This window comes from Bos mutus, chromosome 22 (assembly GCF_027580195.1).
Source record: "Bos mutus isolate GX-2022 chromosome 22, NWIPB_WYAK_1.1, whole genome shotgun sequence".
Lineage (NCBI taxonomy): Eukaryota > Metazoa > Chordata > Mammalia > Artiodactyla > Bovidae > Bos > Bos mutus.
In genome coordinates, this window is record NC_091638.1 from 37490923 (window position 1) to 37515009 (window position 24087).

General features: G+C 43.3%; 1 protein-coding gene across 4 annotated transcripts in view; it reads left to right on the forward strand.

Annotated features, from left to right (window-relative positions):
• PRICKLE2 (prickle planar cell polarity protein 2) overlaps positions 1-24087 on the forward strand; it is a 342745-nt gene that overhangs the window by 222703 nt on the left and 95955 nt on the right. For all 4 annotated transcript variants that reach the window (XM_070360545.1, XM_070360548.1, XM_070360546.1 and 1 more), the window contains one exon: positions 22092-22275. In XM_070360545.1, the coding sequence (XP_070216646.1) occupies positions 22092-22275 (184 nt within the window). The remainder of the gene's footprint in view (positions 1-22091; positions 22276-24087) is intronic.

Sequence of the window (24087 nt, forward strand, 5' to 3'; positions counted from 1 at the left end):
GGTGACAAGCCCTGGTACCCAGTCTAGTGTTGCTTCTGCTACACGTGGATTGCAAAGGCGCTGAGTCTGAGCAGGGCTTTTTTCCTCCCTTACGTACTGCTGGTCTTGAATTAGCAGGAACCTCTCTCTTTAGAAGCCGGAAACATGATCTTCTCTCTTCTCTGTTGTTTTCCAACACCCAAGAGTGAAAATGCTCTGTCCGTCAGACAGTAATGCTAGGTGACATTTGGGTAAGGGCTTTTCTTTTGTGCTTGAAGACCTACTAAAACCTTTCTCTTTTCATACCCTCCTTGATTGTCATGCTTATAATAGGTCATTGCTGGTGACCATGAACTGTTGCCAGTTAAGAAGCTGGAGGTCTAGGCATTGGCAAAATCTGTTTCCCTCATTTATGCTCTTGGCTGACATTTGCCACTTTGCTCTTTTCCTCATCTGAAAAGATTGTTCATGAAATGTGCTCATTCTTATACATTGTCCATGTGTGTGTGTAGGATGTGTGTGGGGGTGGTGGGGGTGGGGGTGGTTTGGGCGTATTTGAATGAAGCAGGGGAGAAAATACTGGATAAGATGACATTGAGACCCCAGCATCATGAGTCTCCGAGCGTCTCCACTGGGACCTGGCTAGTTGACTTTGGAGACTTGGCTTTCTTGCCTCTTTGGCACGCTGTTTGAGCAGTTCTTTGTTCAGAGTCTGAAATCCAGAAGCAGTCTTCTTCCATTATTTCCCTGGGGACGAGGCAGAGGGAGAAAGAAGGTGGAAGGAAAGAAAAAAGGCGGGTTGCGGGGTAGGGGGTGCTGTTGTTTGTGAAGACAGAGATTAGAGAGATTGGATGAAGGAGTCAGGAGGAAGGGAGAGCAGGAAGCAGCTGGGAGAATATCAGAGCAGTCTCCAAACCAGCATGAATGTGCTAAGCCGAAGTTCCCTTTGGGTGACGTCACAGCCCAGAAGACAAGCACCTGTGTTCCACTTCAGCTAGAAATGCCTGTCCCCATCTGTCCTACAGGATCCATGCTCGGTCTCTCTGTCGTGTCCGACGCTTTGGACTGTACTTCATCAGGCTCCTCTGTCCATGGGATTTTTTAGGCAATAAAACTGAAGAGGGTTGCCATTTCCTCCTCCAGGGGATCTTCCCCACCCAGGGCTTGAAGCCGAATCTGCTGCATTTCCTGCCTTGCAGCTGGATTCTTTACCACTGAGCCATGGGGGAAACCCACAGAATCCGTAATGCAACCATTTGCCATGTTAGATTCTAAAACCCTATATGGGGCTCAGCACAGCAAGTGTTTTCCACCAGAGCACCATGGCCTATTTTTAAAAGTGCATTTATTCAAGAGAGCACAGTTTTTAGTACAGTACGAGCCAGCCAGCCTCCTTGGTGGGTGTGTAGCCTGTACTTCAGCACGTATTTGGTTGTAAAGTCCATCAGGATCAAGTCAGTTGAACTGAAGACTCAAGTTTCATGAGAGCTGACATGGAAGAGAATGCAAAACACTGCCTGGAGCACAGAATCCAGAAGCATCACTGGTTGGAAGTGGAGACCTCAGGGGAGTCAGGGCTGCTGGCCTTGTTGGAGAAAGCGTAACCAGAGTCGGTCACTCAGGACAGTGGGATGACCTCTAGGAAGAAGGGATAGTGGTGATTTCTGGGAACCCCTGTTCTTCCTGGTTCTGGCATTCGTGTATAAACCATCTTGGGGCACTGGAGGGAACCTGGGATGGGAGGCAGAGATGGAACCAAGGTGGGGCACCTTTTACAGTCAGCTCTGTGCCTGTCTCACGGTAGATGGGGATTTGAGTTGTCTCCATTTGTCTTGCACTGGGAGCACCATTGACTTCAGCTCCCCCACCCCTTCTTGGTTTTTAAATATTAAACCTTACAAATAGGATCCAGCCCCATCCAGGGTTAAAATTAACTGGGACAAGAATTCTTAGCATTTCATTTCAACTGGGCAGGATGCCATTTTTCCAGCTCTTTTCTTGGCATCCATTCATCAGTTTTGAGTCCTCAGAGATTCTTGTTCGTGAAAGTTCCAGGACTCAACTGAGAAACAGCTGTATTTTCTGTGGTCACCAGGTCAGATATTTTTCAGGGTAGCTGTTAGTGTATATGTCAATGTATGTTATGGGTGTCTACGTGTCTGAAATAGTTTTGTGCTTGTGTGAATGTATGGCAAAGGTAGTAGGTATCATAGGCTGAACACTTACCATATTCTAGTTGATGTGAAGGATGGTTTCCATACCTTGTTAATCCTTGCAGCAGTTACACAGCTAGATATTATTAACTCCATTTAGTAAGAGAGAAACCAAGGCTCCAAAAAGTTAAATAACTTGCCCTACTTTATGCAGAGAAGAAAGAATAAAGCTGGAATTCAAACCCAGGATGGTCATCGTCAAAGCCTGAATGAGGCCCACCATTCTGGGTCTCCTTACACTTTTTACTATAAAGTATTATGAATGTTTTTTCTTTGCCTTTTAAATCTTGTATCTGTGGAACCCTAACGTGAGAAATACCTCATCATGTAGCCATTGATTGATTTTTTTAAATTGGAATATCATTATTTTCCAACATTGTATTATTTTCTGCTGTACAGTGAAGTGACTCAGCTAAATGTACACATGCGTCCCCTCCCTCCTAGACCTTTCTCCCATCCCACCCCTCTCCGTCATCACGGAGCACAGAGCTGAGCTTCCTGTGCTGTGCAGCAGCTTCCACTGGTAGCTATTTGACACATGTGGTGGATATATGTCAGTCTACTCTACCAGTGTGTCCCCCTCCCCCTTCCCCACTGTGTCCACGTCCATGCTCTATGCCTGCATCTGTTTCCAGGGTGGGAATAGAGACGCTATGTCTGCATCTACCCTGGAAATAGACCCATCTGTACCATTTTTCTAGATTTCAGAAATCCTTTTGCTTGATCTTTTGATAAAATCGGCAATATCCAAGAGACTGTGTCAGGCACAAGACAGAACAGAGTGGCTTCTTCATCGCCAGCTCTGAATGTGGCTTTTAGAATGGAAGTGTGAGGTTTGTTGGGAAGTTGGTAAGACACACTCTGATGAGGAGTGAAAGCTCTGGGCAAATGGAAGCAGCCCTTCTGTTGGACTAAACAGAGTGTGGGCAGATCTGCTGCGAGCCGAGTTGAGTCCAAAGAGAGAGGCCAGGCTTGTAGGCTTTGGATCCCCTCATCGTGAGCTCTTCAGGTCCTAACTACAATGTGTGTTTCCCCTTTCTGAGCCTCAGTTCTTCTCTCCCTAAAATAAAGGCCCTGGATTAGGTGATCTGTAAATTGTCTTCTGGCACTGACCTTGATGAGTGTGAACTTTCAGAGGGAATTCAGCCTTGTCGGTGGAGGTGTGCGATTTGCTCCAGTGGCTGCTCTTGGGCGGAGAACTAAAAGGTCAGGTTTTATATCTGGCCCTGACCTCTGTGTGTTGTGAATATGCGCTGGAATATGAAAAGCAGTAGCCCTCCAGAGAGCCACTTGGAGCTTCCTGCAAAAGCCTCTGACCTTTGGATGTTTCAGATGTTTAGTTCGGTGGGGAGCGGGTTGGGGGGTGTCTGCATCCCTCAGTGCCTGAGCCCAGGACTCTCCAGTGCGTCGTACATGTACATGCACCTGGGGGTGTTGCTGATTCTGCACTTGTAGCCAGCTCTCTGGTGATGCCGGTGCTGCTGCTTCTCGGCCACCTGTGTCACAAGCACAGAGGACTCCACAGGAGAGGAGATTGGACTGCGTTCAGAAGGCCCAGGTTCGAGTCCCAGTTGTGTCATTGTTTATTGGATTGAACCTGAAAGAGATCACTTAGCTGCTCTGTGACTCAGTTTCTCCTTCTGTGGAGTAATAAATAATTAATGACTAACAGTTAATTGCTTACTATGTGCCCAGCACCATGCTCACTATTTTTTAAGTCTTTAAAAAAAAATTTTTTTTATTAAAGCATGGGTTGCTCTGCAATGTTGTGTTTCTGCTGAACAGCAAAGTAAATCAGCTTTACATAAATCAGATACACACACATCCCCTGTTTGGGGGATTTTCTTTCATTTAGGTCACCGCAGAGCTCTGAGTGGAGTTCCCAGTGCTATACACTGCGGTACAGTTATCTGTTTTACACATAGTAGTGTATACATGTCAATCCCACTTTCCCAGTCCATCCCACCTCCCCTCTTCCCTCCTTGGTATCCATACATTAGTTCTCTATATCTGTGTCTCTATTTCTGCTTTGCAGATAAGTACATCTCTACCATTTTTCTAGATTCCACATATATGTGTTAATATATGGTATTTGTTTTTCTCTTTCTGACTTCATTCTGTGTGACAGTCTCTAAGTCCATCTGCATCTCTGCAGAGGCACAATTTTGTTCCTTTTTATGGCTCATGTTCACAATTTTATGTGTTATATCTTATGATAACCTTGCGAGATGGGGTCTGTTATGCATTCTATAGATGCTAAGCACAGAGATGTTAAGTAACTTGCCTAATGTCACATAGCTAGTAAATGGCCAAGCTGAAATTTGAATTAAATCACTTGATTCTGAAGCTTCCACAACTTGTAGAAATGATAGGTGTGGACCATCTTGGAAGTCACATGTGTTTTACAAACATACCATATGAATACATACATTTATTTCTATGATCTGTATGTTTATAAACATTTAGGACACTTTGGTGATCTCTATATTTATAAGTGTTTAGGACACCTGAAATGGTAAGAAGTTGGTGGTTCCCAATTGAGACGGTATTGTTTTTAAGGGGAAAAAAGTACTGTTTCATTTTATATTAATTCAAATCAAATGATTTGTGAAATTTTGAAAAGCACAGGTATTTATTGCTGTTGTCTTGGGTTGTTCAACTAGGAAATGAAAGTGTCAGCTAAGAGGAGTGGGAGGTTCTGGTTAGCTAAATTTCTGGCTGTTTAGAATTAGATCCCAGTTCATTTTCAATCTTGTTTTTGCAAATTTGGACAATATATCCAATTACTCTTCTGCCTTAATAGGAAGAGCACAGTTACCCAACTGTGTCTTGTGATTGAGGATATGGCAGCCATATAAGTTATTATCCTGAACACGAATTTCCTGCAAGTGGATTGATTGTGGGTTGATTGTGAACATCATCTGAGTTTGCTGTCTCCCCCCTTGCTGGACCCCAGGCTGTGATCTGGCAGGATAAACAGATGTCTGCTTTCTTCCTTTAAGGGGTGCCTCCTTATTATTCTTCTAGAAGCTTCTGTTTGAATGACAGAGGAAATCCTGAGTGGGGAAATGTATTCTTCCTTGCATATGTACCCGTGTTTGACCTGCATTCTCAATGTCCCAGCACACTAGGAGTTGGCACATGCCTGGCACCTGCACACCTTTGTCCATCGTGGACCTCCCTGATGACACTCCACACTCTTTGTCGAGCTCCAGCACAGCCTCAGACTACTCCTCAACCCAGGACTCAGGTAGCCTATATGGATCAGTTGTAGTTGCCCCCGAGAGATTGAACGTACATGCTATGTCTCCTCTTGGACACTGCCTGGAAGTTGATTCTTTCAGTTTGGTGAATAAATACCAACCACCTATTAATAACGCGTCTGCCTGCAATGCAGGAGACCCAGGTTCGATCCCTGGGTCAGGAAGATCCCCTGGAGAAGGAAATGGCAACCCACTCTAGTACTCTTGCCTGGAAAATCCCATGGATGGAGGAGCCTGGTAGGCTACAGTCCATGATGTAGCAAAGAGTTGGACATTACTGAGTGACTTCACTTTCACTTTCTTTCACCTATTAATTCTTAGGCATGCTAAAAAGACATTTTATTTTCTACTTACTCTGTGTTGTTTTATTCTTCCTCCCCTAAAGTGGATGGACCTACAAGCTTATTGAAAGTTTCAGTTAGTTGAATTTTTAAAGTTTTAATAGAGTGTTTTTATTTCTCTGCGACTTACATCCTGTTGTTCTGATTAACATGGTGGCCATTCTTACGGCTCCTGTCACTTTTCATTACAAGTGATGTAGGCTCTTTATCCAGCTTTCCTGCTCTGATGGTCCCAGAAGAGTACCTGCTATCCAAGGGACTGTTTCCTGTAGGCAGCCTCTTGGCAGCTCAGCCAGGGGCCAGGTGGCCAGCACACATGCAGAGGCTGCTGTTGGCTCACTGTGCTGCTGCCAGCTGATGTCCTCTCCTGACAGCTTAGCTCTCAGGATTCAGGAATTCATGTAAATTACTGCCCAAGTCTCCTACTTGCATTTGAGGTCACATCGCAGAAGTCAGCTGGAGAGCCTGTCGGGACTAGAAGCTTGCCACCAATTGTGACAGTGGATCCCCCACCTAGCCTAAGCCCCTCCCCCTGCTTCCTGTGCAGGTTGGGCCACCACACTGAAACACCGGAAGCAGGGTGAAAACGTAGAGTGTAGAGCAGAGAATTCCCTTGTTCCTGTCTCAGCAGCAGGAGCTTGAGTTCTTGCTTGAATGGCTTCTGAAAGGTTGAAAAGCGGCCCTAATCACCGGGCTAGGTTTTGATCAGACTAGCTTGAACCTGCCTTCTGCTCATTTTGGCAGTTGGACTGCCTGAACACCAGTGTGCTTTGCCCTTGCCATCCTTAAAAATGGCCTTCCAGCCTGTATCATTGAATGCCTGAGATTCAGCATCCTACGTGGTCAGGATGATATCATGTGCTATTTTGAATTTTTAAAAGCAAACGTCGCAGAGAGTGAGAAATAGAACATCTGCAAAACATAAGGCAGTGTCTGTGGGCCTGCGGGGAATAGCAGAGAAGACCTTTTACACTTAGCCAGTTCTCTAAACCAGGTGTTTTTAACTTGAAATCCATGAGCACCAAAGGAACAGTAAAGACTGACAAACTTTATGAAATTAAATGCAGCATTTACTATGAATGTATGTATGTTCACCATTTTAAGGAAAAGGATCCCAGCTTTCATCAGACTCTTAAAGATGTTAAGTCACTTGAAAGTTAATAAGAAGTGCTGAATTGGATGGTAGATGGTTGTAAACTCACCCAGGAAACTCTCCTGAGGTTAACTGGGGACTGGAAAAAATCCCTCATGCCCTATACAAATATTTCACAGTTGTACAAAGCTCTCTGGAACTGGAAGGAGTGAATTACCTGGTTCTCTCCCATTTTATAGATGGGTAAATTGAGGTCTGGAATATCAGATGCCAAAGCCACAGGAGTACTTCTTTCTTCTGTGTTTCAGATACTTTTTATTATTAACTGAACAATTCCAGCAAGTTTTTGGAACATTTACTTTAGGTTAAACTACAGCTTTTCAGTCTTTCTGTATTCAAGGCATTCTTTCCGATTTTGGACATTTTGCAGTACACTTAGCCGAGTTACATTACATGGCAGTTACAGTATGATTCTTGGTCATTCTCAGGATATATTCTCTGCCCTAGCTTTCCTGTGTCTTCTTTAATCCCAGAAGAAGACAGTCTTTCTTTGATGTGGTTTTGATGATGTACTACTGATCTTATAGTTGACTCACACTTTCCATTTTTGGCATCATTGTAATAATGTAGATTTTCAGTAATCCCAAAAAATGAATATAAAAAATTTTTTTCACACTGATTCTGTCTTTTTTGTATGCCCATAAAGTGTTCAGCCTCTAGTTGAGAACTACCAAGCTAGATTCCAGGCTGGATTGAATACTTACTGTTTTAGGTTAGAGTTACGGTTACAAGATAAGCTCCTTGATCTTATGGAGGTTATAGTAGGAGAAACATTTGATAGATCCACCAACAGGTAAAGCAGTTTCTGATAGTGACAAATGTTAAGAAAAAAATTAAAGAATAATAGAATGAAGAGTGAATGAGAAGGGAAAGTGGGCTATTTTTCATAGGGTTCTTGGTGGAGGTGCCTTTGAGTAATTACATGGATAATGAAAAATAGGTCAGCTCAGAAGGAGCTCAGGGAAGGATGCTCCAGGCAGTAAAACAGCCACTGCAGAGGTCCTAAGAGAGGGATGGCCTTGGCACACATGCAGGCACAGAGGACAATTAAAAGGTCATTGGGGCTGAAACATAGTAGAGAAGATGGGGGGCAGTGGGACAAAATGAAGTTGGAGAGACGGGAAGGGGCCAGTTTATATTGGATCTCATAGGCCAACGTTAGGGAGTATGTGCTTTAATTGTAATGGGAAGCCAGTGGAGCTTTTTAAGCAGGGCAGTTGAGTGATACCGCCATTGTTTTTAAAAACAAAACAGAAAATAGATTCTACAGAGGCAAGAGTGGATACAGGGAAGAATAAGTAGGCTGTTGTACCCCAAGCAGGAGGTGATGCTGACAGATAGGGAAAGGTGGAAATAGTGAGTAGAGCTCATGGATAAGTGACCAAGCCTCATCTCGTGCACCAAGAAAGCCCACAGTCTGAGCTGCTGTTCATTGTATCAACTCAGCCAGAAGCACGAGGGCGTTGCTGCACCCCCTGAGTTTGGGGGAGGGAGGCGCATCTAGGAGACATACATCCTTCCACCATCACCTTGTCAAATCTGAATATAACAGATTCTTAAATATTTTCAGTGTCTCACTCCTGTAGACCATGTGAATTCAATTCATCCAGGGCTTCTCTCCAGTAAAACATGAAACCAGGAGGTGTTATTTTCTTTCTGTGTACTTCCCTCCATCCCCTTGCTGCTGCAGAATGAGGGGACTGGTCGTAGCCCATAACAAAACCACATAAACCTTTCCACGGATCGGGTTTGAAGAAGGGAAATCAGCATCTTGCCTCTTTTTTTTTTTTTTTTTTTTTTTTTTTTGTCTGTCCCCGTTGTGGGAAACCCTGAGAAATGTGTTTTGTTTTTTCCCCTGGACTTGACTGAAGCCAGGTCTCTCCTGAAAATAACGTCTTTCCCTGTTGTGTCTAACTCAATCTCAATGGCAGGGCTTCACTTCCAGCCTCAGTACTTGGTAAACACCCAATTTCTTGACACTCTTGTTTCCCAAGTCCACTGGGGTCATCTCGAGCCGTTGGCCTCATTCACGGAGGAACGTGGATTTCTGGGAAGTCTCTGCCTCCAGCCCTTCAGCACGGATATTAAAGGGCCCCTGTCAAGTTTTGAGGGGTGTGACCATTGCCAGAATCCCCACAAGCCAGGCCCCTGAGGGGTGCTCTCGCCAGCTGGCCCCCGTCCACACCAGAAACGGCTGGATTGCAGAGGTTCTCTGTATATGGAGCTGGCTGAGTTCCCCTGGATGAAAGGCAGGCTAATATAAACTGAAAATGTTATTAATAAGCAGCCACTTAAGAATTTCCTATGACTTGCCAGTGATTTGGGGGCCTCTGTGTGAACAGGGAGAAAAGCACAGCTTGTTTTACATGGATTAGGGGACCAGCGCAGCCCGTCTGCTGGGGCCTCGAACAGGCGCTCGCTCAGGTGTTCAGTGAAGGGTTCTGGAACCTAGCCGGTGCAGGTTTGCGTTTCCAGTTTCGTAGTCTCTCGGCTGTGGGAGCATAAGTGAGTTTCAGAAACACTTTGGGCCTTGGTTTTCCCCATCTGTAAAATGAGGAAGATATTACTGATTTCCATCTCTTACTGTGCTGTGAGGATTAAGTCAAGAACGCGTGGAAAGTGTTTTGCACAGAGCCTGGCGTACCCTCCAAAAATGTCCTTTTCAAAAGGAAAGTTAGAAACAGCACACCCCAGAATTGGAACCAAACTGACTCAATGTGCCCTGCTTGAGGGTGAAAAGTAGAAGATTTGGCATTCTAGACACAGCACGCTTAATAATAACGGCCACAGTGCTTGGCTTCTCCAAGCACCACCTTCTCCTTCTGTGAAATGGCAATAATAACCCTTCCTCTGATGAACCTTGGTAGATATTTTTGGCAGTTCACAGAGTTCCCCGAATTGAAAGTGCATGGGAAGCTCAGAAGTGTTTGATTAGTCCCAGGGTCATTATCCAAGCCTGTTTACCTTATTGTATCTTGGTAAGAAACTAAGGTCATCTTTGTGACCTTGAAGTGTTAAAAGCATGGTAAAATAAGTAAGCCTTAGGTAAAGACGGTAATCAAATTCCCTTCGTCAGTCCAGCACACCTTCAAGTATATATTAGGTGTTTAATAAAGACTTACAGAAGTCATTTGTTTGCCACCCATCTGTTTTCCATTGATCTGTTTCCATCCCAACTAAAATATATTAGTAGGGGCTAGATCAACTTCTAGCAAACAAGAACCATGACTATTTTTATTGACTTGTTTTACTTTTTGTCCCTACACATAGCACAGGGCCTAGCAAACTGGCCCAGTCAGATTTCACTATAGCCAGCATAGTGAAGGTATTATTAAATACCAGCTGTATTATTTAATACAATGGCACCCCACTCCAGTACTCTTGCCTGGAAAATCCCATGGACAGAGGAGCCAGGTGGGCTGCAGTCCATGGGGTCGCTAAGAGTCAGACACAACTGAGCGACTTCACTTTCACTTGTAGGTATTATTTAATCCTAACAGCCACTCAGTGAAGTGGCAGAGATAGGGTTTGAACCCAAGGCACTGTGCCTCCAAGATCTTAATTCACTGCACGGTCACAGTATGCTATTTTTGAGTACTTAGGGGACATTTAATGCTTCAGATTTGGTCTCCATGGGGTTAGCCAACTTCTTCTACACAGGAGGTAGTGACTGAACAAGCCCTTTGGCAGGTGGCATGGAAAAGAAAAGCAAACGGAGAGGTGTTTTGTGGAGTCTTACAATTCTCATTTTGAAGTCAGGAGGTGAGGAGTGTTACAATTGTAGTGTTACAATGTGTAGTCATTTCCTCAGAAACTGTTCCCCTGAGGGACTCATCTGGAAAGGAGGAGCTCTTGGAACTGGATCTGCTCAGCACCCAATGAAGGAAAAACGTACATGCCATAAAATCACAGAACATATGGACCAAGTGAAATGGAGGAACTGGTCCAGGCATAACCATTCCATCTCTCTGGTTGCTTCTTAGGAAGGCGGTGGGTCTGAACGCAGCTCAGGAAATCAGAGCTTCTCTAGGCACTCACAGCCTTTCCTAATGGATGCAGTGATGCAGGTAGCAGTGTTGCCATGGAGACACCATCAGTGGCCAAGCTCTTTCCCTTGAGGGTTCGCTCTTAGTACTCATCATGATGCTGAATTAGCTAGCTGTGTGTTTGGTCGGCAGATTTCTCACTGGCCTGTGAACATGTTTACAGTAAAGTGAAAACTCCTTCACTTGGGTTGCATGTGTACTCTTGCACCTGCTGACTTGTCACCATCTTAGACTCCTCTCAGTGTCTTGATAGCACCTTGATCTCTCTTACCTGCATGCCTTTATCCACCTGTCAGGAGTATTCCTTCTTTCTCTTTCTGCCTAGCAACCTCCTACTCAGCAAGATGGTATCCAGTGCCCAGCATGTGCTAGGTGTTCTATTAATAACTGACCTAACAACAAAGTCACAAAACCGTTCAATTTTTTATTTCTGTGTTTCAAAACTTATTTTGAAAAACTGCAGTGTTGTATACAGTTAACAAGAATAGCATGATGAACTTCCAGATAGCCTTCTAGAAAGGTCTGTTGCTAACATTTGGCACTTTTGTGCTGCTTGTTCCCCCCGCCCTCCCTCTTTCTCTTTTTTGCATGCACAGGCACACAATGCATGCACATATATTCTTATTTTTGCTCAACCCTTTGAAATTAAATGACAAGCATAATCCTTGACCTGTGTGTTTTTCAGCATCTGTCTCCTAGATAAGCACCTTCTCTTAAGTAACCTCACAAGAACTTTGAAATTTATAATCTAGCTCTCTGTGACTATATTTTTGTGTCCTAGTCACACAGGGGCTTCTTACTATTTTGTTTTAATCCCTCACAATACCCACCAGAATGCATAGTATATAGTAGATGTACAGTGATTAGTTGTTTAATAAATGAAGCCGCGTGCAGCAGAGACTTGGGACAGTCCCCTCTTCCCCCTGGGCATTCACCTTCTCAGAGTCCTCTGACCCATGGTTCCTCCATCCAAAGGAACTATCACTCTCTAGCTTGCCTGTTTTGCATGTGGGGTGCACCACAGGGGCCCAAGTGTAATTCTCACCCAATGACTGTTGGGAATTGGGTGGGGGGTGAGTACCCCTGCCTCTTTGATTCTCTAATAGGAAGACATCTGTGAGGAATGTTCTAGACCATTTTCCATAGCTTCTCCACTAAATGAGTCACAGTTGCCCAGAGCTGCAGCTGCCCATCACCCCTCCATGTGTTGGCATCGTTCTCTGCCCTGCATCCCTTCTGCAGTTCCTTCTCAGGAGCTTGGGGATCACCTCCCAACCTTCTTTATGTTCTTTATGGTTATGTTACGTTATATTCTTTATGGTCAGAGATACTCATAATACAAAAAGGCATCCAGGAGGCTTAATTTAAAAGAAAAAAAAAATGTTTCCACTGCCTAAAAATTCCAAGATAAATTAGTCCAAAGTAGGGCACCATGTATGTTTCTTCATGGAAATATGAATTGACGTATTAGAGGAAACAACTGCCACTAAAAATGATCCTGTACCAAGTTGGGCAGCGCCTGGCAGGGATAATCTCCTCTTGGTGCAGATGGCCAGAGCCGCTGGAGCCCAGACAGAGGGCAGGGAGTATGATGGGCCAGACAGCGGGTTTTGGCTCTACACTCGCACCAGCCTCGTACCCAGCTGGCCCTGTCACGGTCTCCGCCCTTGAGCTTCTGTGTTGATTAGGAAACCGTTCTTCCTTTCTCACAGAGATAGAAATCTTGCTTCCAGACATGGCAAGTGTCAAGGTTCATGCCTGGGTCCCTCAGTCAGACTGAGTGTTTCAAGAAAGAGGAAAAACACAGTATTGTGGCTGGGGAGATGGGGGGGTGAAGGAGCCAGTGAGGCTGCAAATAACAGGATATGCTGACGTCTGGGTATCAAGACAGGGAGATAGGAATTCCAAGGCGAAGAGAATTCAGGAGAAAGGAAGAGCTTTCCTTCAACGCACTAAGATGGCCTCTTCCCCCAAATCACAGTGCTTCGGTACAGGCAGGGGCTCAGCCGCCTTGGTCACCACCATCCATGCCAACAGTGGTGGAGGAGGAGAGGTCACACATGGCCTCCTGAGACATTCACTCCATACCCTTCGCCATGCCACAGCCTCTGCTTGCCTTTCCTCTGCCTGGAGAACTCTCCCTGGTCTTCCCCAGAGCTGGCTCCTCCTCCATCTTGTGATCACAACTCATGTGTCATTTTAGTGGGGAGGCCTGTCCTGATCCATCCTTGGCCCCTCTCTCATCTCCTTGTTTGCTTCCATCATGACAGTCACTGCACTCTGTAAGTGGCACGTTTATCTATGTGTTGACCTGACTGTTGTCTCTCTTCCTCACTCGACTTGAAGCCCCTTGAGGTTAGAGATACTGTCTGAATCCCAGCATCTCTGTACAAGGCCTAGCACCAGTAGATGCTCCATCACTGTTTGCTTGAATGGTTGGACAGATAATGAGAAGGATGGGAAGATGCACACAGAACAGAAGGAAGATTTGACCACTCTCCTAAAAAGTGATAGAAAGATCTTTGGTCTTGGAGTTGGAAAACGTAGGTTCTAATCTGTGTGACTTCAGTTAAGTTGCTTATGAGTTTGTAGGATCATGTGTGTGAAACGGATACAAATGCCAACTTTTTAGGGCAGCTGAGAAGGAATAAAGGTGATGATAAACTATGGAACAAAATGACTGTTATAAACCTTTTGTAAATGTAAGAAATTGCATAAACATTAGAAATATATTAGAAAACCTTTCCCTGCCATCCCCCAGTTCCCAAGCACATACTGGAGTCAAGGCCCTGGAGGTCAGACTTGTCCCATGGAGTCCTCAATCCTTTCGGGACATGTTTCCCCCTCTTGGAACATCCTCATCTCATTTCGTTTCAAACCAGCCTTCACAAGCCTATTTCTGACCTGCCTGCCTTCCTGTCTTTCTGACCCTCGACTTGTGTTTTTGTGCAGCGCTTGGAAGGAGGGAGCTAAAGCCTTGTCATATGGGCCCTGTGATCATGTGACTCAGGCAGTTTTGGAGGGGAACAGCTAACGTGCTTGGTGATAACTCAGTTTTGACAATTCTGATTTACTCATCATGGGAGTATCTCAGTGATACCCATTTTTCTAAAAAACTCTTTTTTGTTGTTTTTGTGTTGTTCTTGTTTTTTATGTAGTTATTTTCTTTGGCCTTGCTGGGTCTTTGTGCCTGCATTTGGACTTTTCTCTAGTTGTAGTGAACAGGGGCTAGTCTCTATCTGCAGTTTGTGGACTTCTGACTGCGGTGGCTTTTAGCACACTGGCTTCAGCAGTTGGCGGTGCACAGCCTTCGTTGCCCTGTAGCATGTGGAATCTCCCCGGACCAGACACCGAACCTGTGTCTCCTGCATTGGCAGGTGTATTCTTAACCACTGCACCACCAGGGAAGTCCTCTGAGCACTAAGTGAAAGCAAGCAGACTCCACTTGCGGTTCTTACCGGCTCGCTTACACAGCACGGTAATGGCTTTTCTGCTACGAGTGCCCACTTCTTTTCATTCCTTACATCGAGGCAGCCTGCAGCCTAATAAAATCTCTCTTCACTCAAAACATGTATTTACCTGTTTTCTTGGTCAAACAGATAAGGTGGGAAAGCTGTTCCCAAAGGTAGGAAACTCAGAATAAGTTTTGGCTCCTCTTAGGTCAGTGTTTTGCATGCATGTGAAAAGCTGGATGTTTTTATAGGGAACTTGAGGGAATGGAGCAGCAGAGTGGACTGAGGAAGCCAGGCTCCTACCCAGCCCCCCAGAAGTCCGGCCTGCCCAAGACAGACCCTTTAGGTGGCTTGCAGTGATGTCAGTTACCGCACCATTGAGAGTCTGTGACCGATACACAAAGACACAATTCAGAGCCAAGGCTTAGTGGTTTTAGATTATCCATGACCCATCTCTCCCTAGTTGCACAGCAAATTGAAAGTTGATAGCTGTTGAAATCCAGTTTTCAGATTTTTCTTTTCTATCTATCTGAGGGACCCAGCTTAACTCTGGGATGCCCTTAAGTATGTACGCAGTTCCCACGTTGCCTGGTGTTCTCTAGACTATGTACATAAAGTCTCTGATCCTGCTACAGGGCACCAGATCAGAGCAAACCCACTTATCTGGATTGAAGAATGCACATCTTTTTGCTGAGAGTGTTGTGTGTCCATGTGTGGGTGGCTCTGGCTCATGTCTTTTTATTTCAGGCCAGAGTCTTGTCTCTCGGTACTCCCTGATAGCGCGCACACATAAATGAAATCTGGTCTCCAGTTCCTTCACATGAGAGGAAAAGAGGGCCCACATCTGTTTCTGTTCAGCAGTGATTATCTCTGGGATTGTGAATGTTTGAATTATTTTTTTCTTCTTCTTGCTTATCTGTAATTCCTGATTCTTTTCTACATACATTATATGTTGCTTTTCTTTTTATGATAAGGGGGCAGTAACATTAAATTACGATAAGGAGAAAAAGGCTTACTCTTTTCCTCTGGTTAAAAGTAAAAGGAGTGATTCTTATGCCTTTAGTGAGCTGAAGTCATGGAAGAATTTAAATACCAAGGACACATCTGTTAATTAGCAAAAAGCTTTGGAGGCCTTTGGGGTAGTTTAGCCCTCTGTATTTTTTTTTATTATTAATTTTTATTGGAGTCTAGTTGCTTTCCATAGCCCTCTGTCTTTAACAAAAGTATCTTTTCCCACACCTGATCTCAGCTGCCTGAGGCATTGCTGTATTGAGCCCAGAACTGTGCGTTCCTTATCCCCCACTTGATTGTTGGGACTGAGCCACACTTTAAGCAGTCTGCCCCGTCTGCTGACCCTGCCAGTCTGACCCTGTGCATAAAAGTGACCTGAACCTGTCTGACCATGAACTTGGCACAGGGAAGCCCATACCACAGGGAAGGAAGAAGGCAGGATAGATGGCAGGCTGGCAGTGAGAGGCACTGTTTGATGACTGATACGGTCCTGCCTCTCACCAGCGTGTTTTCACACACATGCCCCAGTGGTGCCCAGCTGAGTGACTTAGTGATACAGTCACTTAGTGACTGAGTGACTGAGTGGACTTAGTGATACACAAGTTTAATACATCATAGTCAGGACAGTTGGCATAGATGCCCTGAGACCATTGGAAATGTTGGTAGAACACGCCAGTTTCCAGACCAACCTCTGACTCAGGTGCCCCCTTTTAACTGGGAGGATTGTTCCAGAAGCGTGTCCTCCAAGTGCATGTCAGATTGGAATGACATGGAATGCTGGTGAAAATGCACTTCCAGGGCCCTGTGTCAGACCTGTCAAATCAGTCATGGGGGTACATCTCTACACCCTAGGCATCTCCATGTAATGTCTTAGAAACAGGGCATACAATTTCCCATGACAAGAATCATCATTATCTGCAGAGTTTGATGATAAAGAATTATCTGTCTCTTAAAAGTCATCCAACAGCCTCTGTTTTTTTTTTTTTTTTTGTCTTTCTGCCATCTCTCAAATTATTGGGCACCTACTTCATATTCTGATAATACTAGAAATGACCTTGAGCTGTCCTTGGAAGTATGCTGGTTTCCAGATCTGTGTCTTTGGAACCCTTGAGATGTTAGGACCATGAAAATGGTCCTGAAGTTTAGGAGAAGGTGGAGCTTAAGAGAAGTTGAGCCCAGGACCTCCTGCTGTCTCATGGACTTGGGCAGCTCTGTTTTATATAATGAGTTTCCACATAGGAGTTCTCTTGCAAAAAAATATTTTCCTCTCCTTAAAAAAAAAAAAAGGAAGGATGAAAAAGAGAAGGGAAAGGGGAAGGGGGACAGGGGAAAGACTTAATGATATTTCCAATCCTATCCAAACCTAGAATCCTGCAGTCTACAACTTGAACTTGTCAGCATCATGTGACAATGAAGACTCCTTTTTTGCCTTCATCCTATCACTTCTCACACAAAAGGAGACATTGTGGTTCAGGGTTCAGTGTTGTAAATAACCTGTCAATGTCTCAAAGATGAGACACAGCCCCCCAACAGACAAACACCCCCGATCCATTTATAACGAATTCTTTTGCATCATGGTCGGTGGGTTCATTGGTATAAATCATTAGGCATTTTGCAAATGATTTGGTCACTGATGCAGATGACCAGAATTCTTTGAGACAGTTGAAAGGAGAGCCTTCATCTGCTGGTCTTGGGTATGTCATGGAAGAGCCAATTGTAGCTTCTGAATACGAAAGCGAATGAATTCATAGCTGCAACTTTAGGTGGGGGGGTGAGGGTGGTGGCGAGGGTTGTTGCTGGGTAGACGGAGGGAGAACGGAGGATGCAGGAGCTCTGCTCTCTGAATCATGCCTTATTCCTTGGAAACCTGTCATTCACAAACCCAATTATGTACAGGTAGAATGTCAACTCTGACAGAATGAAACCAATGCACGCTTTGTATGATTTTTTTTTTAAATGAAATTCTGCTTTACTAGCAGATTCTATCTTCATAAATGTCTATTTAAAAAAGAAAAAACCAAAACCAAATCATATATTTCCCCACGCACTCCTGAAAAGCTTTAATCAGTGTGTTGAAAGCGAGAGCTCTTAGGTGTTGCGTGCATTTTGCCAAGAGGGAGAGAAAGACGTGAGAATCCAGAGAAATCCTCTTGGCTTTACCTCTGACCCTCCGTGCCTTTCTCAGCATCTAGGCCTTGCCGTTGCTCATTTGTAAACAGGAGTTATTAAATTAGTCTCTCCAAAGGCTGTCATGGAAGCGCTCAAAGGTTAAAAATTCTTTGCAAATAAAAATGCCTTGCCACAGCAGTGCCTGTTAATTATAAATGAGGAATGGAAGGCAGACAGCTAACGGGGAAAATACATAAGGTCCTGATGGTTTTGATTTACCTTTCTTTGGTGGTGTTTCTTTTCCTCCTCCTGTTTTTCCTGTTTGGTTTTGGTTTTGATTTTTCTGAATGTGTTTGTTGTTGAGTGAAAGGCTGCTCTCTGGTGGGAATGAGGTATGCCTTTCATAGGGTATTAATAGGGTTTGGGGGTCAGATGGATCCTACTTTGCATCTCTGTTCTGCTTTGTTTTCTTCTCTGGAAGGTGGAGGTGATAGTTCCTCTCTTGGAGGACTGGTGTGCAAATCTGAGCTCACAGGTGTCAGGTGGAAGCAAGTGATATGCATGTGCCCTCAGCCAAGCCCTGCTTGCCCTCATTTTGCCTCACCATTCTAGCTTTGCATTGCACTGAGCAGCTTTAATGTACTACTTGATTGAATGATATGTTGGGTTTTTTTGTTTATTGTACGTTTCTCCCCCTCTGAGTATATAGATTCTGTGAGGGGAGGGATCTTTGTTTCTTTTGCTTGGATGTCGCTAGTGTCTAGAGCAGTGCCTGGCAGATGGTAGGTACTTGGCGGTTACTTGTGAAATGACTAAAGAGGACCCTTAGCCCTCTCCTCTTTCTCCTCTGTTCAGGCTTCTATTCAGTGAGACTCATTACGGATCTGGTTCTTTAATTGTTTGGCTTTTGTCTTTGTTCCTTCTTCTGGAGCTTCTGTTCATTAGACTATGTCTGTCCAGCATTAAAAAGTATGCTCTTCCCGGCCTTGCTGAATAAATGAGTTTCATTGATGAATATTCTAGAGACTGAATTTAGAAAAAAATATCTCTACATTTTGTTCTAAAAGTGTGACTTGCTAGTAAACCATTAGTCACCGAAGAGCTTCCTAGACTTAGTTAAACATAGGGAGACTTTTTTCCCCTTAAGTCATACACTGACATAAAAAATTCTGGCGGGGGGCGGGAGACAACCTTGACTGCTTCCCGAGACCCCTGACTTCTTTACAGTAGGTGATTAATTAATGAGTTACTGTTAAAATGAGCTCAAACTATTTTTAAATGCAACAGCCAGGATTTGGATAAAACTTCTCTGAGTTTGGAGATGCAAACCAGATCCCAGTGTGCCTTCTTTTAATGTATGTGTTCAGTCAGATGAAAAGCAGGAAGTAGAAGAATCTGACAAGCCTCCCTTGGCTGGACAAAACTGATTTCGTTTCTTCAAGTACATTTTGGTATCAAAATTCAGGCCATTAAAAGAATAGGGACCCAAAAAACCCCCTGACTGATCATCTCCGTAGATGCAAAAAAAAGCATTTGACAAAATGGAACACCCTTTGTTGATTAAAAATTCTCAATGACTATCATAGATGAAAACTTCTTCAACTTACTGAAGAAAAGTTACCCTAAAACCCCACAATTATGTAATACTTGATGGTGAAGGGTTGGTTGCTTTTTCTTATGGTCAGGAACAAGACAAAGAGCAACTTAGACATTTGCAACTTAGGATCGCTGGAGGACCTAGGTAAGGCATAAGACAGGATAAAGAAAAAAATAGGCATTAGATTGAAAAGGAAGGAGTACAACGATCTCTATTCACAGATGACGTGATCTTGTATATAGAAAGTCCTAAGGAATACACACATTCAAAAAAATGGAGATAAATAGAAAGACATTCTTTGTTCATGGATTGGGAGACTTAATATTGTTAAGATAGCAGCACCCTCCAAATTAAAGATTCATCACAGTGCCTGTCAAAATCCGAACTTAAATTTTTTCAAAAATTGGCAAGATAACCCTAAAATTTATAGTTAATAGTGCAAATGTCAGGGGCCCACAAAAGGTAAAAAAAAAAAATGTTTAAAAGAATAAAATTGGAGGACTCACACTACACAATTTCAAAACTTACTATAAAAGAGCAGTAATTAAGACAGTATGGTACTCGTATAAGAAGAGACATATAGACCAAAATATGAAATGAAATTGAGTTGAGAGTCCAGAATAAATCCTTATACTTACGGTCAACTGATTTTTGACAAGGGTCAATGCAAGTGAATTGAATGGTGCTGGGACACTTAGATAGCCACACAAGGATGAAGTTGGATTCCTATTTCATACCATATATGAAAAGCACCTCAAAATGGGTCATAGACCCATAAATAAGAACTAAAACCATATAATTCTTGGGTGAAAATACAAGAGTAAATCTTATGACCTTAGATTCCTTAAATATGATACCAAAAGCAGAAAGAACAACAGGGGGGAAAAAATGGACTTCCTCAAAATCAAAAGCTTAGGTGTTTCAAAGGACTTCATCATAAAGGGAAGACAGTCCACAAGTGAGAGAAAATTTGTACAGAGCATGTTATCTGATAAGGACTTGCATCCGAAAAGTATATAAAGGATTCTTCCATTTCAACAATAAAAAGACAATTTTAAAGGAACTAAAGATGTGATAGACATTTCTCCCATAAGATATACAGTCACATAAACGGAAGTGTAACCTCGTGAGTCATTAAGGAAGTACAAACCAAAGCCTTTTTGGGAAGATACCACTTCGCACCCACTAGGCAACAGTCACAGAGAAAGACAACGACAAGTGTGACAAAAATGTGGAGAAAATGGAGCACTCATTCATTAATGGTGGGAATGTAAAAAGATGTAGATATTTTGAAAAATAATTCTGCAGTTCCTCAAAATGTTAAACATAAAGTTACTGTATGATTCAGCAATTCCAGTCCTAGGTAAGTACCCAAGAGAATTGAAAACATATAGAGAACTTGCACATAAATAGAGTAGCATTATTCAGAAGCAGCGAAAAGTGGTAACAGTCCAAATGTCTACTGACTGATGAATGGATAAACAAAGTGCAGAATACCTGTATAATGGAGTATTATAATGCAGGAAATGAAAGATTGACATGTGCTTCTGCATGAGTTTATCTTAAAAACATCCTGCTATGTGTAAGAAGCCTGTATCTACTAAAATTCCATTTATGTATATGGTAAGACTATTTGTAGTAAGATTCCATTTATGTGAAATTTCCAGAAATTTCCAGAACAACTAAAACCTTAAAGACAGGAAATAGATTAGTGGTTGTCAGGGCCCAGGGGGAGGGGAGGCTGAGAAGTTACTGCTAATAATGCACTTGGAGTTTCTTTGGAGGGTGAAGAAAATGGTTTAAAATTAGATAATGGTGGTGCTTTCACATCTCTATAAATATATTAAAAACCAGTGAATTGTACACTCTAAAATGCCGAATTTTATGGTATGTGAATTACATCTTCACAAAGCTTTTGTCGAAAAATTCAGGCACATGGGGATTAGAATTCTGGGCCGTCTCATCACTTTTATAAGGTGCTCCTGAAACTAATTCTAAAGGTCAGAGTGCAGGTAGAACAGCTTATTGTCTTTAAATCTTTTTCCTCCTTTACTTTTTCCCTCTCTTTTTACTTTTTATTTCACTGGTGGAAGCTAAAAGTGCTTTTGTGTTGCTGACATCAACGTTTTTATTGCTTCATCATTTTTGTAGCCATGGAAAAGGGAACAGATGGTAATCTTAAAAGAGAAATGTTCAATTTAGGGGAGAGAATTGTGTCTTTGGCTGCTATCTTTTGAAATAATTCACATGCATATTGCTCTTGTACATTAAAAAAACAGCTACCAATGTGGGGTAATTTGGGGTTTCTGATTAGAATTTCAAACCCACAAGGATCTTCAGTGGAGATGAAAATGTCTTTCCCAGGCAATCTTAGGGTCAGATTTGTTTTGTGGGGGAAAAAAAGCTATTTTTACTCTTCTTAAAGAAAATCTCACCTGCAGTTATTTTTAAAATCACTTTCTTTTCCTAAGGTCTGGAAACTTTTTATAAAAATGGAATGTTGTCAGTATTTGTTAAATCTCCTGGTAATATTGCTGGTCTGACTATGTATGGTATATATTTAATTACTATTCCAGTCAAGGAAATTGTGGTCATGGTGCATATCCAGTGTTCTACCTAGTAAAATAAAAGGTATTTTGACTTGCCTCTTGGGATACTGATTTAGAAGAGGTCGGCATCCATGTTTAAATGTCCTTAGCATGCTTACCTGGTGGCCTCTGACTGTTCAGGGGCTTTGCAGGTACTCAGGGCCACGCCTTCTACAAAGACAGGCGGGGTGTGGAACACTCCTTTAGATGCTTTTGCCAAAAGCCAGTTGCCAAGGAATGTGTTTATGGTTTGGGATCCAAGGGCTGGAGTGTGGCAGGCCAAGTGGAAAAATGGTTTCTTTTGCCTTTCTTCTCACCTCCTGCCTTCGCTGCTTGCAGGAAGATCTGCCTGCACTGCAAGTGCCCTCAGGAGGAGCACATGGTGACGGCGGTGCCCCTGGCGATGGAGAAGACCGTCAGCAAACTCATGTTTGACTTCCAGAGGAACTCGACTTCAGACGATGACTCAGGCTGTGCCCTGGAGGAGTACGCCTGGGTTCCCCCAGGACTGAAGCCTGAACAGGTACCATTCTTTCTCTTCTTCTTCTTCTTTTAAATATTTATGTATTTGGCTGCACTGGGTCTCAGTTGTGGCATGAACTCTTAGTTGCAGCACGTGGAACCTAGTTCTCTGAGCAAGAATTGACCCCTGGCTGCCTGCACCGGGAGTGCAGAGTCTTAGCCTCAGGCCTACCAAGGAAGTCCCAGAGATACCACTCTTGACGGAAGGGCAGTCATGGGGTTGGCTTTTCCCTTGATCTCGGCCGTCGTTGCTCATTCCGGTTCAGAAGGAAGAGCTGACTTTGCTGAGTCTGAGAAGATGTTGCTGTACGGATGAAGACATCTGGGTCCCCAGTGAGAAACCAGGAAGAGAAATGAAACTGCGCTAATTCATTCTCCATTTCCATTGAAGCTGTTACCAAAAGATTTTCTAGAAAGATCTAGAAACATTAGGTAATGAAACTGCATTTTTGGAGAGGGAAGGGGTGTCCTGCATTGGCCATCAATCTTACTGTTAAGATTCTTTGTAAAGGAGAGTAAGGAAATGAGGATTTACATAGTGATCTGATGCTGCGCTGAAAAGTTTGGCCCAGCTTGACAGAGAAAGACACTGGCACTTCCTGAAACATTTTGGCACTGCCCACAGGCGATAAATACTGCTGGCTTGGTTAGATGAACTTGGTTTCTTTCTGTGTCACTGCATTTCTCTCAGTCATATACAACCTTCGCTTTGCATTTCTTGGTCTTTGGAATTTTCTCCTGTTCCAGCCTCCTGTTGGTTTAGAAGCCCCCCCGCCCCCGACCCCGCCACCATAAGCTGGATACTTTCATGACCCTCCTTGTGCATTTTTGAGAGACAGGTTTATCACAGCCTTCAGTGTTTGACCACTATTCCCTTCCTCTCACGTAGAAAGGTTCTTTCCCTGTGTCTGGCAATGCTGTAAAGCTTAAAAAGCCCTAAAAGGTTTTAACTCTGGAACTTTAGATGTGATGCTCTTAGAAAAAGTTCTTTATGATGAGAGAAGACCCAAAAATTCACCAAGAACTTGAGGATAGGACCCTGATAACATCTTGGTTAGCCATTTCTCATTTTTCTTCTTCCAATAATGAGGTTGTCATTTGACAGATGGAATCGCACGCACACAGCCAGGATTTGTTTAACCAGCAAAGGATTGTTTAAAATTTTAATTAGTCACTAATACTTAGAAACTGCTCGTACTTAAAAAATTTTAATTTTAAAGTTGATATTTAGATCTTGAAATTTTGAGAATCTGGAATCTTACTTTCAGTAGAATCTGAAATCTTACTTTCTCAAGGATTGGTGTGCAGGCCATTGATTTGAGTGCGAGACATTCTTTCCAGAGTTTCAAAAGAGTGAATCTCCAGGTCAGCGTGGTCATGACTAAGCCCATTTCATCCTTTTGTGTTCATCTTCCTATACCCTATAGGCATTTGAGTTTTGTGAATTCTATTCTAATTCTTACTAGGATGAAAATGTCTTAGAATAGAAACTTTCACAGAAAATAATCTCTGTGAGAATTGAAAGGAATTCTGTGTTGGGTTATCAGCAGAAATAAATAAGAATGTTTTCTCCCAGGGGCTTCCCAGGTGGCACTTATGTTAAAGAAACCACATGCCAATACAGGGAGACATGAGTCATGGGTTCGATCCCTGGGTTGAGAAGATCCCCTGGAGGAGGAAATGGCAACAACCCACTCCAGTATTCTTGTCTGGGAAGTCCCATGGACAGAGATGCCGGAAGGGGCCTGGAGGGCTACAGTCCGAAGGGTCACAAAGAGTTGGACGCGATTGGAGAGACTTAGCACGCATAGAA